Source organism: Siniperca chuatsi, linkage group LG15, assembly GCF_020085105.1.
Source record: "Siniperca chuatsi isolate FFG_IHB_CAS linkage group LG15, ASM2008510v1, whole genome shotgun sequence".
Lineage (NCBI taxonomy): Eukaryota > Metazoa > Chordata > Actinopteri > Centrarchiformes > Sinipercidae > Siniperca > Siniperca chuatsi.
Genome location: NC_058056.1, coordinates 12,871,361 through 12,889,692, shown reverse-complemented (window position 1 = coordinate 12,889,692; position 18,332 = coordinate 12,871,361). Strand labels below are relative to the sequence as shown.

General features: G+C 41.6%; 1 protein-coding gene across 2 annotated transcripts; it reads left to right on the top strand.

Moving 5' to 3' along the window:
- Positions 1-92: 92 nt before the first annotated feature.
- LOC122862419 (zinc finger protein DPF3-like) lies at positions 93-17,180 on the top strand. 2 transcript variants are annotated; one of them, XM_044167906.1, is made up of 11 exons: positions 93-241; positions 6,038-6,198; positions 6,931-7,038; positions 9,186-9,313; positions 9,916-10,011; positions 10,287-10,347; positions 11,094-11,135; positions 11,690-11,830; positions 13,316-13,429; positions 13,583-14,367; positions 15,174-17,180. In XM_044167906.1, the coding sequence occupies exons 1-10, from the start codon at positions 210-212 to the stop codon at positions 13,756-13,758; spliced, it is 1,059 nt and encodes a 352-aa protein (XP_044023841.1). In that variant the 5' UTR covers positions 93-209; the 3' UTR covers positions 13,759-14,367; positions 15,174-17,180. The 2 variants fall into 2 exon arrangements, with proteins under 2 accessions (XP_044023841.1, XP_044023840.1); XM_044167905.1 differs by having other exon boundaries at positions 6,038-6,228.
- The last annotated feature ends 1,152 nt before the right edge of the window (positions 17,181-18,332 follow it).

Here is an 18,332-nt window from a genome sequence, read left to right as displayed (position 1 = left end):
TAAAAGCGCTGTTATTCAGTTGTGTACAATATAAATACAAGGGAAAACCCTTTAAAATAATTTTGACAGTTTACCCCATAAAGCCACGCCCCATCCGCGTATGCTGCAGATGTATTGGTCCACGAATTCACCCCGAGCTCTGATTGGTCAATTCCCATAGGTTTCCCTCAGAACTGCAAGACGCCGATATTGCGTTACATTGAAGCAAAATGGCGGCTGTCATTCAGAATCCACTAAAAGCGTAAGTAATTTAGACATTTAGGAAATTGCGAATAATTACTTTGTTGCCAACTTGTACGTTAAAACTGGCTGTTCTTGCATGTGATTTCCAGCCGTGTGCATATGACAGGTTAAGCTGTCCAAATTCATTTTGTGTACTTCTTGCATGGCAAAGTAGCCTCGCTCGTATAGTTCTTTTATTCCACAAGGTTTTAACATTTATTCTTAAACATGTGCGTAAGGCTGCGTGACATTTTGACTGCACTAGAAGAGCTTCTCCTCCACACGGTTATGCATTCAACACAAGAGAGTGTCGTCTTTCCTGGGCTATACATTTATTTGAAAACTGTCGACAACGTGCCTTTGCGCCGCTCCGAATAATTAAAAGCCGATTTTCTTCGTGCTCCGTTGGGCACAGCAGCGGAATATAATCTGACATTCCGAAAGTCGTTTATAGTTGGTGTGAATTGTCGACATGTCAACTTTGGCTCCTCCGAGCGCAGACGTGGTCAGGACCCGGTAAAGCAAGGGAGGAGGCATTTTGTATTTGCATGCTTGCTGGCGAAATCGACAAAAGTGACAGCAATTTGAGTCCGCCGTTGGAAATAGATTGTCACTCTGAGCTTAAATAGCCTGTGCAATAGTCATTTTTGTCCATCAACTTCAAATAAATGCTCCACCTTATTCCTTTGTTCTTCTGTATTGTTTCACCAATTCCACTGGTTAACATATTACTGTAAGTTAGACACAATACGCATCCTGCATCTTGTCGTTTTGTATTTAAACAAGATAGTAATTTGGCTTTTCTTGACACGCACGTTCAGTTGGACGTGACAGAAGCGTCCAGCCTGTATTGATGGGTTATCACCATCATGGCTCTTTGGGACTGTGGAGGTAGAGCAGGCACTCCACTGTGCCTTTAAGTGGAGGAGTGCTGGAGATTAGCTTGGTCCAGGATCCTGGGCCCATCTGTCAGAGAGATGCTCCGACAGAGAGGAAGTGTTGGGCACAAGCAGGAGAACCATCTGCTCCTCCATAGAGGTACCCTGGCACCTCCGTGGACTGTAAGCACAAGGGGTGGACCACACAACACCTTGTGCATCACACACTGTTGCCATTGTTATTGTGACATTGTTACTACACCTATGAAAGGATGCAGAATCATGTTTTTGACACCTGAATGTTCACTTCAAACTGTTTTCTTTTGTTTTGCATTGAACATTGATATTTTCTGCTGAAAACTGTGCATGTGTCCAGTTCGGAGACAAGCAAGCTATAATAATTTAACAGTTTAATGGGACTGAATGCAGAAGTCATAGATCCTGTCAAAGTGGCCTTTAGCAAGACAACTCCCGACATGCACACTCATTGCATGATGCTCTGGATGGTGGCCAAATGCAAAATTTCTGTTGAATCTGTATTTTTACAGTAGTCGAATAAGTGTGCTTGCACTTTTCATGCAATGCCCTTAGTCCCACAGGGAATTGCCCAATACAATCAGCCACCTGAACAGCTCAGTGAAGCACTGATGTTAAAGTGTTTAATGTAAATGTTAAATGAACAATACTTCCTTGTAGCTCCTTCTATTCTCTCACCTATCACCTATCTGTGTTTTTCATAAGGGCAGGATTATTATTGGAAAGTACATTTCATTATTACCTTTTGTTGGACTATTTCCCTCTCTTGTGTCCCAACAAGCTTCAGTGTGTGTCTACTGTCAAGCTGCTGTTTCATCTCAGAGAAGTTTTAGCATTCAGATGTGGAATGTCTCCTTGCTATAAACTGTGCTTAATGAAGTGTTTCAATGTGCTATAATTAGCTTCTGTCTTGGGTTTCTGACTTCATTTCACACGTTTGTCAGATTATAATTAGTCACACTTGACACTAATTGGATGTCGCTCTCGTGGACCAGTTTGACCTCTTTTTTTTGTATTAAGATGATTCACTTTAGGGAAATGAAACACTGGTTTGACTTTGTTGTAGAGATGTGGCAGATGAAGCAGCAGCGTGCAAGCCTGTGCACGTCTGTGTGAGGTCTGTCCTTCCTCTGAGCATGAGAGGACAGTAATCTCCAGAATCTGCTGATTAAAATGGGGTCTGGAATATTTGATTAATAAAGAAGCGCATAAAGCTGCTCATTAAAATTTTAGCCACAGCTGGAGTTGGGTCGGACACATCTTCCAGCCACAGCTCTCCTGACATTACATCGGTGAGATCCTTCCCCATTCGTCAGCTACCTTGTCATTGGTGTTGAGTAGACTCTGAGTGAGTCAGGCCTGCTGTTTATTGGCACTGCAGTGTGGAGGTGTATGGTCTGGTTTTACTCCTGCCCTTACCCTGACTGTGTTGTTCTGATTGGTGTAATCAGAGGTTGTTGTCAGGATGCAGTAACTGTGTAGGCCCTCCTACTCCTCCCCCTCTCTTATGTGGTAGCTCTAGCTTCCTGTGAAGGAGCAGTGCACCTGCACATTTGAGAAACCTCCTGAGCAGAGCTGAAGAGACTGAAGTTGTGTTTAGATAAGATATTTTTTACTCATTTATTTTTCACGTAAGTCAGATCTCTTGAGTGCTGGACCATTTTGGAGTAGATGCTGGAGTTTTGTCATGACTGCAGACTGCTTTGGCTCTGTGAGCTGCTCTCCTGCAAACTATAGTCAGATATGCAAAATTGAGTGTTGACACATGCTCACATTACGGACGTAGCCATGTGACACGGCGAACCGTTAACAGGAACACGCTGATAGCAGAGGCCCAACTGGCCACAAGATTGGCTTTTGTTCCTCGCCCTCATGCACACACTCACCTTCTCTACTCAACTGGAAGATATTGAGGATGTGTAGCACATACCTCTGAGGCATCTTTTTAAGCCCTGAAACGCACAAGTGTTTCTAGTTCAGTTTGATTCCACACAATTTTGCCATTTTTAGGCAGAGCTAGACGTTGACCGAGTACAATGTGGGTCTTATTTTTGTAGTTTCATTTTTCAGTGAAACTACAAACTACTTTGTTTCAGTACTACATATGCAACCAGTGAGGACGGTTTGAAAGTAGACATTGTTTTGTTTTTAAGGGGTCAAGCCAAAAAGGCTGGAAACCACTGATCTAAACAACTTTATTTGGATGTAAAACTGAAAGTGAGCACACTTGAAATATTGGTAATAATCCCTCATTGTACAGGAAACTGTGTGTGCAAGTACGATAGGTCAGTGTGAACCAGGAAGCTGCTCTGTAAACTGTGACAGATGTTTACAACAGCCTTTGCCTTTGTTTTCTCTTCCAAATAAATAAGGGTTGGTTTAAAATCTCTATGATCATTAGATTGCTCATGTTTTTTGCCCCATCTGACTAATTTTTAGTGATGTTGCTCAATTCCCAATTCTCGGCAATGACTTTGGTGAGTGCAAAGATAGTAATGATGGCCAAAACTATAAAATAAGACCCAAGTTGTAATAAACTGGAATTATTGCTAAACTGCTTCAGTGTCTTCGATTTCAAAGGACAGTGGAAAAACAGAAACGTGCCTCAGACCAGACAGGAGGGGAAAAGTTGTGAGTGCTGACATAGGGGTGGTGTGAGTGTGTGTGTGTGTGTGTGTGTGTGTGTGTGTGTCAGTGTGACTCTCTCTCCCTTCCCTCCTGTGTCGTTGGTGGTGTGGGTCTTGTCACTCATTACAAGTGTCAGAACAATCTCTCACCTAAGCCAGTGCACCTGCTGCTCGGGGCAGCGGGGTTCCTGATGGAGAGCATGTCGTTGCACAAACAGCCAGCACGCACCAGAAGACTTTCACCACTTATTTGTTCTCTCTCACTCCCCTCCACGTTTCACCTGAGACGAATCGGCATCCTCTCTTGGTTTGTTCAACTCGGGTAATCACAGGGGTTTCTTGGCACTCCACGGTGCGTACCCTTTGAGCACTCACTTGTAGCTGACTTCAGGGAGCATTTACAGCTGGCCTGATTTTAGTAAACTGATATGTCACACTGCGTCCTATCAGAGCTGTGTATTGATATCAAGGAATGGCAGCGAAGCAAACAGGCTAGTTTGGCGGGGATTTACTGTTGGAAACGATACACTGGGCTCACATATGGTATAGATCTGAGAAATGCTATTTATGCATATTATTACAATGTTTATCTTTTAAAAGAAATCCATCAAGCTACTGGTGAAGATGTCAAACCTCTTTGTGGCCGATCTGTTTTGAGTATATCCTTGTGTGATTCCTCTAAAAATCCCATATTAAAGGGTGAGAAAATGCTGGTACAAGTCAGAAGTTGGTGTTTTCTTGGCTTTGTATGCATTAAGAAACACTGTATGCCATCTTTACAAGGAAGAGAGTAGTAGTGATATGATTAACTACAATGAAGCCGCTATCTTTTTATGATTTAACACCAGGAAGGAAAGTCCCATAGTTATTAATCATGATCTGCTTGTTAGCTTTTAACCTTCTCTCTCACCGTCATGCCTTTTGAACCCCCCCTGTCTTGTTGTTTTTATTTTTATCCTCCCCTCATCTTTCTCTTTCTCACCCCCCACCCCCTGCACTTGCTCTATACCTGTGACTGTTTACTCTTCTCAGTCACGCTGACACGAAGTCTCTCTTTCCGAGAAGCCTCACACACACACGCTTTGTCTGAAATGGGCTTTGTGCTGGATAGCATTCCTAACATGGCTGTTCATCTGCTGGATGTCGTCTCATCAAGGGGTAGGGGTAAATTCGGAGAGAAGGAGGGAGAGCAGGATCTGGAAGACGCTGACAAATCAGGCTCCCACCTCCTCCACCTCTAGTTTAAGATTCCAGGCTCGCAGCCCACAGCTCATTAGTTTCACTTCAAAATGGCCGTCTTCCTAATGTTGTAATTGAGAACACGTGGAGGAACTTCATTATGCGGATGTGGAAATGTTCATACTAGAAGAACCAGTAGCTATTATTTGCCCTGTTGAACCTGTGATATAACAGCAGACTGTGGAAATCATGTACAAAGTACCTTGCCATGATTTCAGAGTTTCAGCATTTACCTCCATCTTTGATATAGTCAAATTAGAACCTGCCCTTGTGCTAGGCACTCTGCTGAGATTAATTAAGTAGGGTAATTACCATACCAAGCGTGTGGCAGCGAGCTTGAATGTGAAATATCCTCCCCCATTTCACTCTGAATATTAACATTGAAACCCTGAGGGACTGCCAAAATCTCAGTGGCACTAAGAAAAGTGGAACTAAAGTGTGAGAGTCTTAGCTGCTTGCTGATCGGAGGACTGACTTCATATTAGACCCCAGATTCTATGTTGTTGTGATAATCTAACTAAGTCACCGCCACCGTAGCTCACAGCCTATCTAGAATCAGATCAGACAAAGAGCCCACAGAGGTAATAATATGTTTAACTTCAGGAGTGGGAGCAGCAGCGTCGTTGCAGTGTTGTAACTGGGTTGCATTGTTTGTTTGTTTTTTTTTCTTTCCACAAATTCTTCCCAATGGCAAGCTGGAAGAGGAGAGAGAAGCTCAGCTGTCAGTTTGATACTTAGATTGAACAGTACTGTTAAGTTTGAGCAGACGTTAACAGCATTATGTGGGCTGAGGAGAGTGCATACAAATCTTGTAGCTGCTTCAGCTTACTGATTTAATGATCTGTAGCTAGCAAAGCAACAGGCTATTATCAAGGCATTCATACATGATGAAAAGGGTAATCTCCATATCAGAGAGTCTGCAAATATGATCACATTGTGGTTATTCTTCAAACCAGCCGCCACATCAGTGACTCGGCTGTGTCAACTACATCATCCAGTGTCACTGACCTCTGCTGCTGACATTACACCCCGCAGGTTGGGCGACCAGTTCTATAAGGATGCTATTGAGCAGTGCCGCAGCTACAATGCCCGTCTGTGTGCTGAACGCAGCGTCCGCCTGCCATTCCTGGACTCACAAACCGGCGTGGCCCAGAACAACTGCTACATCTGGATGGAACGACACCACCGCAGCCCCGGTGGGCAACCACACACAAGCACACATGCATGTAAAAATTCTGTCTGCGTCTACATTATCTAGAGCTATTAACTAGAGTTGTAATTAGCCAACAAAACTGTTAATTGCTTTTTTTTTTTTTGCTTAATTGATCAATCACTTAGTTAATAAATTGTCAGAAAATAGTTAAAAATGCCCCTCACAATTTTAACACAGCCCAAGGTGACATCTTTAAACTGCTTATTTTGTTCAACCAACAGTTCAAACCCAAAATATATCCAGTTTAAAATGATATAAAACAAAGAAAAGCAGCGAGAAGCTGGAATAGTAAGTATTTAGCATTTTTAGCCACGTGGCTCAAGGGATGGCAATGTTGGTCGGTCTCTCAGTCAGTTGGTAATTTATGGTTTGCCATGAAATTTGGTACATACATTCATTTTTGAGCATTTAGCTCAAAGCACTGTTGTGCCTAAGTACAGCCTCACAAAGCTGCTAGCATGGCTGTAGACTCCTAGTCCTGTTGCTCTATCAGTTACTTAAAACAATGAATCGATTATGAGAATTGTTGCTGTCAATCAACTAATCATTTCAGAGCTACTCATTCATTTTTTGAGTGGCCTCAATGCATTAATCTCAGTAATGCCTAAGAATTAAAATTGTGTAAATCTCAATACATAAAAGATTCTATAACTTTTTTTACTATCAATGTGTTTCAGCTGAAACTGTCTTGTTGGCTACAACTGTTATTGTACAGGGGTGGGAGCCGGGCAGATGTACACATACCCTGCCCGCTGCTGGAGAAAGAAGAGACGGCTGCACAATGCCACGGATCCCCGCCTGGGCATCTACGGTCTCCAGCTCGGTAAGATACCCACCCAAGCTGTCGGTCATTTTTCAGAGGATGAAATGTGGTTGTGTTCACCCCAGCTGGTAAACTTGTTTTGTGAGAAGTAGAACATGTAATTAGATTTACCGCTGCTGGGAGTAGCGAGACAGACTTCGGTCACTGAAGACAGTATTTAATAAATGTTGTGGAATGGTGTTCGGCCTTCTCTGGCTGCCACTTGAAATAGCTCACTCAACACATTTACCCTCTCCTCTGTTTTCTCCCTCTATCTTATTTTCTCTTTACCACCTCCCTTGTTGATTGGTTTTGGCTTTCTCTGTGGCAACTCTTTGATCTCTCCCCATAGTCTGCCATGCAGTCTGTGTGTGTTTTGTAGCCAGTCTCTCTGAGCTCAAGTAACTGGTCCATTCTGTGCCCAAGGCTTGCACACCCACAGGGATATTACGCTACCCTCAGGAATGGACATAACAAAAGAGAGAGAATTTCACACAGAAACATTGTTACGTCTTTCACTTTCTAGTAGTTTCTGTAAAAGGCTGTGAGAAATCTATTGTGTTCTGATAGAAATCTCCATGATCCTGATGCTTTAGTTCAAATTTAATTTCTGCATTACATGGTGGAAGGACAGATGTTTGGGAAGTTGAAAAAGTAAGAGAGGGAGAGGGCCTGAAAGAGAAAGCAAGATGGAGTGATATCATTTGAACCAAGCCTTTGTTTCCCAAACACATCCCATTGTAGCCTATTGTTTTCCACTGAGCTCACGCTCGCTAAGACCCCGCCACCGCCACCCTGCTGTCCCTTCCCTTCTCCAGCAACAGTGGATTGTATGTGCTGTCTGCGAGTACCCAGCGGAGGGGAAACATACCCTGATTTAACCTGGCGTCTCTTATACGGAGCACATTGTGCAGCTGGCCAGAGGTGGCCAGCACAGGGCAGCAGCCAGAGTCTGTCTCGCTGCCTCGGCAGGCTGTCTAACTGATGGTGTGCTAGAGACTGGGGCTGCATGCAGAATCGGCTCCCTGCTGCAGGCTGCTGCCGGCTCTATTTTTAGCCCCCCAGCTCCCATGGGTTGGGAGGGAGGGGAGGGTGGGGGGATCTGTCTCGTCGCGGAGAGTTGAAAGTCAACGTGTGCAGACACAATGGTGAGGGGCTGCCGCCGCATGGTGGAGGGGCCCATTTCAGAGGAGCGTGTTTTATCTGCTTCTCACGCCTACCTCCTATATCTGACTCTTACCTATGCAGTCTTCTGTTGCTTCAGCACTTCATGTTTAATATTCTGCAAAAGTCTTTCTAGTGGGTGCAGCGGTTGATGAAGGACTCATAGAAAGCTGGAGTCAGGGGGCTTTGAAGTGCATCCTCTTTCCAAACATCCACAAAGCAACTGGATGACCATGAAGCTGTGTGTAGAAGATATTGTGTAAATAAGATTTGCAGTTCCGACTGACTGTCAAAGCTTTTGTTTGTTCTGCTTTGTCTTCTCAACCTGCTTGCCTCCTACACTGTTTGTTTAGATCTTCAGCTCACTTTAGGAGGAGATATCTGCATGATGTGTTCAGGTTAAAGTGATAAGCCACTTAACTACCTTGTACCTTAGAGATTCCTGTGGACAAAGTCAGCATAATGTCTGCATTGTGCAGCATTATTGAGAACTCACCAATGACAATGCATTGTCTTTCAGAAAGAAAACATGTAAATTTTTTTCAATAATATAGTGCTGTGAAAATAGTTGTGATGACACATTCTGTTGCAAAAAAAAGATGACAGCCGCTATAGCGAACAACTGCTCCAGCAATTTGCCACACGCTTTTATTAGGTCTAGTGTGAGTGGAAGAGAAGAGACATAATGGAAATGGTGCTGATAGAAAGCTGCTCACAGAGGTCAGAGATTGTAGCACTGATGGTTCTCATCACAATTACAGTTTTTGATGGTGATGCAGGCGGAAAAACAGCACATGCTAGAGGACTGTAACATACTTCAGCTCATTCATTAGCAATATACAGTTTCCAGTGCTTCAATTATATACCTGTGGAAATATTTTTGTTTTGTTTTGTTTTTTTACCTGTTTTGTTTTGTTTGCATGCCCTTAAAGTATAAACACCAAGCTGCTATTTTGATGATTCATCACGTGTTGCCTGTTTTTTTTTTTTTTTTCTTTGTGCAGACGGCGGCCTCATGTCCAAGGACACCTTGCCCACCCAGAGCACCACGCTGGAGGCTCTGCTACGAGGAGAGGGTCTAGACAAGAGGAACAACTCTAAGAATGACGAGGAGAGCCTGCTGGAGATCCAGGTGAGTTCAGTCAGAAGGGGTGTGTGTGTGTGTTGCTTTGTTTAAGAGCGTCAGCCAAATGTTTAAAATGTAAATGTTCAGCGATATCACTCAAACGATTCAGGGCACTGGCACTGAGTGAAGTGGTGCACCCCAACTGGTTGTCAAGGCAACTTGCCAAGTTTTTCCAACTGACCTGCAGGGTTTGTTAGCTGACTGCTGGCATTTTGGACAAAAACATTGCTGATCTCTTGTTGAAAGTCAAAAGCCACATCTCTACATCACACATTGCACCAAATATACATGTGGACACATGTAAGGAAGGACATACAGGAAGAGAGGGCTTGGAGCATAATTGATCATCCCTAAATTCATGCTCCTGGTTCTAAACAAATTACTGCAATAAAGAAAGTGTCTCCAGTCCTTTAGTACCTGTATGATCTGTAAGCATTTCAACATGAAATAGACATTTATACAAAAACAGAACACATACTACATCTGTGAAACACAGCCAGATTTTTCTTTCCTCTCTGTTGTTGCTGCTCAGTGTTTTTTCACTAAGCTGGTACCTAAATCAGAGCTGAGTATTGAAATGGTCTTTCCTTTCTCACTTTCTGTCTCAGAGGGTTTTGGAGGCAGACGCAGCAGAAGACGCTTTCAATGATGATGATGACTACGAGGTGGACACTCCCAAGAGGAGACATCGGGGAAAAGGAAGAGTAAGTGACCATATGGACACCAGTTGTCATGTACTCAAGTATACTCTAAGTTGCACAGCACTCGGGGCTACACTAGAAGTTTAAGAAGAATTGCTCTATCAGCCAGTTTCTTTATAAAACGTAGAGTAAACATTAGCTTGATCACATTAAACTCTGTGAATGGATTTGCATAGGTAGTGGCTGTATTATACATGCTGCAGCTTGTGTGCATGTTGGAAGGCTGTGGGCGCAGATTTTATTGCAGCTAGTTAAAGCATCTGGATGTTTTTCCTCAGGGCCGGGGTTCAGGCCGCAGGAGGACAGATGTGGACGACGACAAGCCATACGTCTGTGACAGTAAGTAGTGATGAATTCTGAAATATGAGGTTTGTTTTAGTGTCACATCCGTTTAATTGGTGCTGAGTTTGCAATATGGCCATTTCTGTATAATATGCTGATTTCTCTGGCATTTATTGAGCCTTTTTCAAGAGTCTTGATCTACTCTTAATTTTGTACAATTTGCCTTGTCAAAATATCACAATATATATTTTGTACTTTTCTCCATATTACTGTGCAAACATTGTGTACATCTAATTCCTTTATGTATCTCAGACCTTATTTATTTATTTATTTATTTATTTTTATTTAATATTTTATTATTTATTTAGGACCTTTATGTCCTTCTCCACTCTCACTAAATTCACTTCCTTTAAAAATAAATGAAGATCTGTATTTAAGCATTTTTGCTCATTTTTGCTCAGCCTATTAAAAGGCCCATAGTCTGACTTGCTTTATACTGCATATGTGTAGAATATCCACAGATCAAGAAGTTATTCCAGAAATATCATCAGGGCTTCTGTTGTCAGAAAGTCAACGCACTGTAACTCAATCACCAACACAGTGGTTTTGAGATGCAACCACAGGATGAAACTACTGTGAACTAGTGTCATTGTAGCCTCAGTTATTCCTGTACATGCAAGTTGCATGTGGAAAGTCCAGGAAGAGGGTATTAGATTTTACTTTGTTGTGACTCTTCTTAAAAGACACATACTCACTCTGTTTTCTCTCTCCCTCCTCTTTGCTTTGTCTCGTCTCTGTTTCAGACAGATACAAACAAAAGCAGAACTCAAAATCTTCGACCTCAGGTACCTTGATCTGTTGACTCTCTTTGACAGTAGTTTTTCAGGATATTTGATAAAAAAAAATTTGATAGATTGTTGAATGGTTGTCACAAGTTTCTCAAGCTGAAAAGTGCCCTCTGTGCTGTGAAACTGAGACATGGTCATTATGTGTTTTATTTGACTTAATGTTGTAATCAGATCCTAAAGTACTAACTTTTTTCCCTTTTTTAAAGTCAGAAGTAGCATAGGTAGTTTGTTTGTTTTCTATGATTTGAGTTTATCATTCTACTCTTTGATTTCTCTGCTCATTCAAAAACTGCCTGTAGCTATTTTTAGTTATGTTGCTTTGTAACTTACGGGCATTGCCAGATCACCAGACAGTGAGTGGGCGTTACACTCTTTGCTTTGTGAAGGTCTCATTACATTCAAAGCATATTGAGGCCTTTGTTCATTTATTAGTTATCAGAAAAGGGGGAAAAATTCTGCATTTAGAAATGGTGTGTTGCCAGCATTATTTTTTAGATACTGAAATGCAACCAGTCATAGTAGCAGGACTGAACGTCTGCCCTCTGTTGCAGTCTGTGCGAAACGTTACAGGAACCGTACGGGACTAAGCTACCACTACACCCATTCCCACCTGGCAGAGGAGAACAGAGCTGGAGAGAGAAGCTCGGTGGCGTCCAGATCCCCCTCTGCACAACAGACTGACAGACACAAACGTAAGAAGTCCAACTGCTGCACATCTAATATATCATAATGTTCAGTTTCCTCAAACAAACCACTTACCATTACATGCTATATGTATGTCTGTCCAGTTAGATTGCGCCACTTCAGTGCTGTGCTGACTGTGTTTGTATTGGGAAAAATGACATATACAATATCTTTGTCATATTTTAAGTCTGACTTATTCTTTGATTAGATTTTGGGTTTTTTTTTTTAAATCATACTTTTACATTTTTTAAAGGTTTTTAAATTTTTTTGACATTTTGCCTTTAATAGGTAGGTCACAGTATAGATGAGGATGCAAAAGCTGCACACTCGTAACTCCAATGTATTTATTTTAACTTTAAAAAGATATAAACATCACCTGACTCAGTGACACTTATACAAACTCTGACAGGCACAGTTACAAATCAAAGCGATCAACTTGAGGCCAATCCAAGGAAGGCCTGACACCAAAAACATGTCCACATAATTAAGAAGTCAACAAGCACAAACCAGAAGAATACAGTACAAAAGTTAACTAGAATCTACACAAATCATGCTTCACTTCAACATTAAAGGTCAAATAAAGGAAATTAAATTGATTCTAAATATAGTTTAATACCTATACAATGACTGTATATGGTATGTGTCGATGGGCGATATTGCCAAAATCTTCTATCACGGTATATGTAGTTATATATAACGCTAACGGTATATATCACGATATAGTAATTGTTCTGTGAATTCAATTGAGAAATGATTTAAAATAACCATACCGTACCGTGCTTCATCACATTTGATTATTTTCCGCTTTTATTTGGAACTTCCATACAAACAAAAACAACTCCTCTGTACTGTATTGACAATTTCACTCTCTGCCTCTGTTTTCTTGTCACTCTCTTCTCTCTCTCTGCTGCAGTTAGCATACCAGTTAGCATACAAGCTTAGAGGTGCATTACCACCACCAACTGTCGCTCTCACATCACGTGAGAACGTGGTAAGCGGTCCTGCTGCCCAAATCACGTTATCTTGCGAGGCAGCTGGATTTGCAAGATCACGCGAGAATCCAGTCCTGACTTGCTACATAGCCTTCCCCGAATATATAGACACATTAAGGATAACTTCCGCAGTGGAAACGGTATTGCCAAATCTCTACCGGTGGACACATTTCTACCGTCACACAGCATATACTGTCATATCGCCCAATCCTACTTCTTAGCCACAAAGCCAGCCAGGCCAACCAGACACCAGGTGCCCTCATAATTTTATTTCAACATCTTATATGGCTGATGGGATTAAGAAACCAATTGAGTTTCTTTGTTAAATGAAAAAAATGAGAGCATTTTGTTTGCAGAAAGCACAAAGTTTATACTGAGCAAACTAAGGTACAATAGGTGCAATACAAAAGTATTGTATTGAAAAAGTTTGACCTGCCCAGCCTTCCTCAGGGTAAAATCAACTGTTCCTAAAACTTATTTTGGGGGGGAATTTCTTTGTAGGTCCAAAGGGTCCAGGTGGGACAAGCATTCCCAACAACTACTGTAATAAATGCCAGGGCTCAAACAAAAAAACGGGTAAATCGGGTTCTCCCTACGCAGCTTGCCGATGCAAAAGTGAGTATATCATATACAACATTCATACAATGCACAACTTTTCTGTCCAAACTGATACCTCAAAGTATGTGAATGGGCACCTATAACTCTATGGTGCTCTCGCTTGTTATCCATCGCCTGTGCACTGACTCCGTTCCTCCTGTCCTGTGCCAGCTGACTGCGGAGAAGAGAAGGAAGATGGGACTTTTACTGGAGCAGATGAGCTGTTCGGCACCACCTCAGAGAGCGACACTTCCACCTTCCACGGCTTTGAGGATGACGAGCTGGAAGAGCCCGCCACAAACAGCAACGGAATATCCAACCGACACAGAGAGAGAGAACCTTTTTAGATTTAAAGAGACAATTTTTTTTTTTATATGGATTAACCTCTGGCAAAAATCTGCTGCTTCTTTTTCAATGTTTTTTGTTTGCAGAAAGCACAAAGTGATCATTTCAGGACAGAAATGCAAGTGGTATTTTATCTACTGAACATTGTTGAATAATTTATGAACACATTTTTTATATATAAATATATATATTAACTTTGAAGGCAATGAACAACTGTCAGTGTTTCTTGACAAGTGACTTGGTTTCCATGCAAAACAGAAGATGTTTTTGGAGTGTTTTTTTTTCCCCACTCACTGGAGCAGAAGGAGCAAAAACGTTACGAACAAAAAACACTGGAGAAATTTGAACAATTGAGAAATTTAAAGGCATAAATGATACAGTATATGTGGGAGATGGTTGAATGTCATTGCAGACCCATACTTGAGCTACTGGATGTTTTGAATCAGTAGTCGCTGTGACTATGAAGGTCTCTTCTGCTCTAACTCTGGATTAAACTTGTATTAAAATGAAGGAACCAATGAAAGGACTGCCATAGGCCACTGGAAATGTTTGGAGATGAAGAAGCCTATAAATATAGTTTTTACAGATATAGGGGACTAAATAAATGAAAGGTAAGCAACAGGGTTTTTTTCTCATTTAGAAATATAAGAAATTCTGCAGATGGTTGAAGAATTGAACATTCACACTACTAATGAGTTATACTGGGTTACAAAACCAGGTTGCTGGAATAGTGTTAGTGATGGAAGCGTAAATTTGATTAGGACTAAATACATTGTTGTATTTTTATGTATAGTCAGATGGATTCAGTGTAATTTGGCTTTGCAAATGAAACTCACTCAATCTCTCGTGTTTTTAAGATTCACAAATCATAGTAACGAGAACAGAAATCAAACATTATTCTAGTTTTTAGCCACACTAGCGGCTCTAGGGATGACAATGTCTGTCAGTCAGTCGGTCAGTCCACCACCTTGGGGACCATGAATGTCGTACAAAATCTTATCCATCCTGTAGTTGTTGAAAATAATCTGGACTACAGAATGAATTCTAATGACTACGGTGACTTTTCCTCTAGCGCCACCAGCAGGTCACCATTTCAATTTGTCCAGTATTGGTTTATGACCAAAATAGCTGCAAAACTAATGACATTCCTTTTAGCCTCAGCAGTACTTTGTTTAGTGCAGCTAATTAGCAATTGTTAGCATGCTAACATGCTAAACTAAGATGGTGAACATGGTAAACATTATACTTGCTAAACTTCAGCATGTTAGCATTGTTATCATTGTAATCTGAGCATGTTAGCATGCTGACGTTAGCATTTAGCTCAAAGCACCTCTGTGCCGAAGTACAGCCTGGCAGAACCGCTAGCATGGCTTTAGACTCTTGTTCTAACTCATGTTGTCTGTGTTACACACTGTAGGAGCAATCAGCACATTGGCATGTGGCCCAGCAGTCGGGGTGACCAGTGAAGAAGAGGATTTAACTCTTAAAAACTAATGAGCCTTCATGTCCCTCCTGATTTGGGCCTAAAATAACGGACTGAAATGGATGATAGACATCCACCACTTCTACAGGCCATGTGGCTTAATTGAAGCAACTGCTCCCTTGATGATATGTATCGATCCCTTCTGAACATTTGAAATGTGAGCAGATCCAGCTTCATGTCATCCTTTCTGCACTGTGCTGGAGCTCCACTGAACTATGGGAACACTAAAGGCCAGGCCTTTGGACTGTTTGTGCCCAACGGGTGCATTTGGGGCCCCTCGTGACCCAGCCTGCCCACTCCTGCTCTGTGACTGTGTGTCTGCTGTGTGATCCGATGTGACACTAAGACGTCATTATCCTCATCACTGTGCCAGCCTGCCGCTCTGCACTGGAAACCAGCTCTTGACAGCCATGACCCTCCAACCTGATTGGACCAGTGACCCCCTGATCCCCAGCCATAGAGATGGTGCTCAAATCCACCACTATTACATGCAGACCTCTGGACTACTGTATTAATACTCTGACATGGACACAAAGATTTTATCTTTCTGCTTCTGTCCCTCTGTCTGTTTTTGCTCTCTATTTCCTGGGCCTCTCTGACTCGAACACGTCGCAGTAATTTAGTAATTATTTTGCATCTTTTCTCCGTTGTATAATATTTCTATGTTTTGAACTCTTTAAAGTTTGATTAGTATGACTTCTTGGGTTTGTTCAGACTGTATTGATACCTCTGTCCTGATCAGGTGCACAATAGCCACAACTACTCAGGCATATTTCATTTCCTCTGCTGTTGATTGTTCAGCCACTCAGCCCTGATTCATGTGATTGTATTCAGTTGGCAAGGAGGGACAATAACGCCACATAAGGATCCCATTATAATCAATTCCCAGGAGGGCTTTGGGATGCTGCAGTCTCATGCTATAGGAAAACATCGCAATAACAAGCTTCAACTCTGTCTGGTCTCTGCTGATTTTACCTGGTGTCCCACTCGCCAAGCAAAACCTCTCCACATTCTATTTGAAATCTACACTCTGAGTAGATGGTGACAACAGTGAGAATCATCTCTGATGCATTTGAAAACAATGTTGTTAGAGAGACATAACTCTGCTCAGATCCACATACTTAGTGAGAAGTGAAAACTGTAAATCCAAGTTATCTGTGGCATTTCTGTTGAGTGCTTTAGATGGCCTAATTGCTTTATGACATTTGGAAGGTGCTTGAAGATCTGTATAAAAAAAAGCCTTTTAGGTCCATAGGTTGCACATACTGTGTAAGAGGTCTGTGTGATAATTCAGTATCACTGCAATGTAATAACAGCCGCTCCGTTTTTGAAGCTAACCATTAATCTTGTGTCTGTTATGACTTGCTTAAGTGCTTGTGCATTCAAACCCTATTTCTTCACTTCCCTCAGGGACCCTCCCCACAGCAGTTTATCTCCGCAGGACAAAGAATGGATCTGAGACTTCTCAATTATCTTGTCTTCTCTTGTGTCAGTTATGTGGTGTTTCCACAGTAAAAATGGGTCGTTGTGTCTTTTATCTTCCAAAGTCATGCCAGTAAGTGAAAGCATGTGTCATAAATCATTACCTGCTTAATGTTACCTACCGTATATGAACAGGCCTAGTGTGAAAACAAAAGGAGAAGCTCCTAAATGCAAAAGTCAGTGATGTCTGCTTCAAGTTATGTGTCACCAATCATTGAATACCCTGTATACCTCGTCAAAGACACAGCAATAGGCCCTGGTACTCTCTTGTCAAGCCTGCCGGGGGTGGAGAGGGAGGATCGGGGGTGGAAACGGAGCCAAGAGGAGATGAAATGGACATGACCAGGCGTTTGTTTCATCTTCAGCTGTAAATACAAGTGTGGAGAGAATGAAGAAGTCTTTGTTTGTTAAACTATTTTTATTGTTCTGAAAAAATAAAGAAAAAAAATAAAGAATTAATGGAATGTTCGGTGCTGTTTTTCGGAGACAGACCACTGATCATTTTTGAAAAGGCCGCTGATAAGCAGAAGAATCCTAGACTGGATCAATAAGTTTGAGTGACCCTCAGACTCTGAGCAGACGAAGAGGGAAAAAATAGCACTTGAGTTTGTGAGAGCAGTGGTGGCGCTGGACTCTAAATTGGAACAAAACAACAAAAAGAGGCTCCAGCACAGAGAGCTTTTATTGATCGGTAGGTGCTGCTTGAGAAATCACAAGTAACTCGCTAGAAGTCACATATGAGCAATAGAGTCTGCCTGCACAGAGGGATATTTACTATTAGCAGTATATGGGCTCTGAATGTTAACCGCAGGTATAAAGTAGATAGGTTTGGAGTCTTAAAAATGATTGAAGGTTATGAGTGTTATGAGAGCAGGTTTCGCATGGAACTTATTAAATGTGTCAAATCACTTCATCACAGAGTGGCAGTATAATAGCATTTAAACAAGAGCAATAAATGTGATCACTGGATTAGACACACGTACTTAGAATATAGAAACGTATAAAGGCCAACAACTTCATAATGACACTAGCTATCAAGCACTATCTTCACTAATAGGAGAAATTAAATCTTAAAATACATTAGCAAGCAAGATACAATTTTAGGCAAACATATGGTAATCTGTCAATTTTACATTTAATATACCTCACATAATCTATTTCATAGTCTATTAGTATCTACTGGGACAGCATGTTTTCTGGAGAATTTAAAGGGGCACTCCAGCGATTTAGTATTGCACTTCCATAACGTTAGGACACTCACAAGAGATAGATTTAAAAACGGATGATCAAAATTGAAGCAGCAGATGCCAAGATATCCTGACTTTTAGTCCCAGTAGGAGTCATATCTCCCCATGCTGCCAGTTTTTAACGCAGGCTTTCTGTTAATGTGTAAAATTTTACTTTGTTAAACACTTTGGTTTATGACCAGATACCTGCAAAAGTTGGTGACAACTTTAATTAGCAAATGTTAGCATGCTAACACACTGAACTAAGATGAACACAGTAAACATTATGCCTGCTAAATGTCACCATGTTTGCATTGTCATTGTGAGCATGTTAGCATGCTCACATTAGCACTTAGCTCATACATACACAGAACAGAAAAAGTGT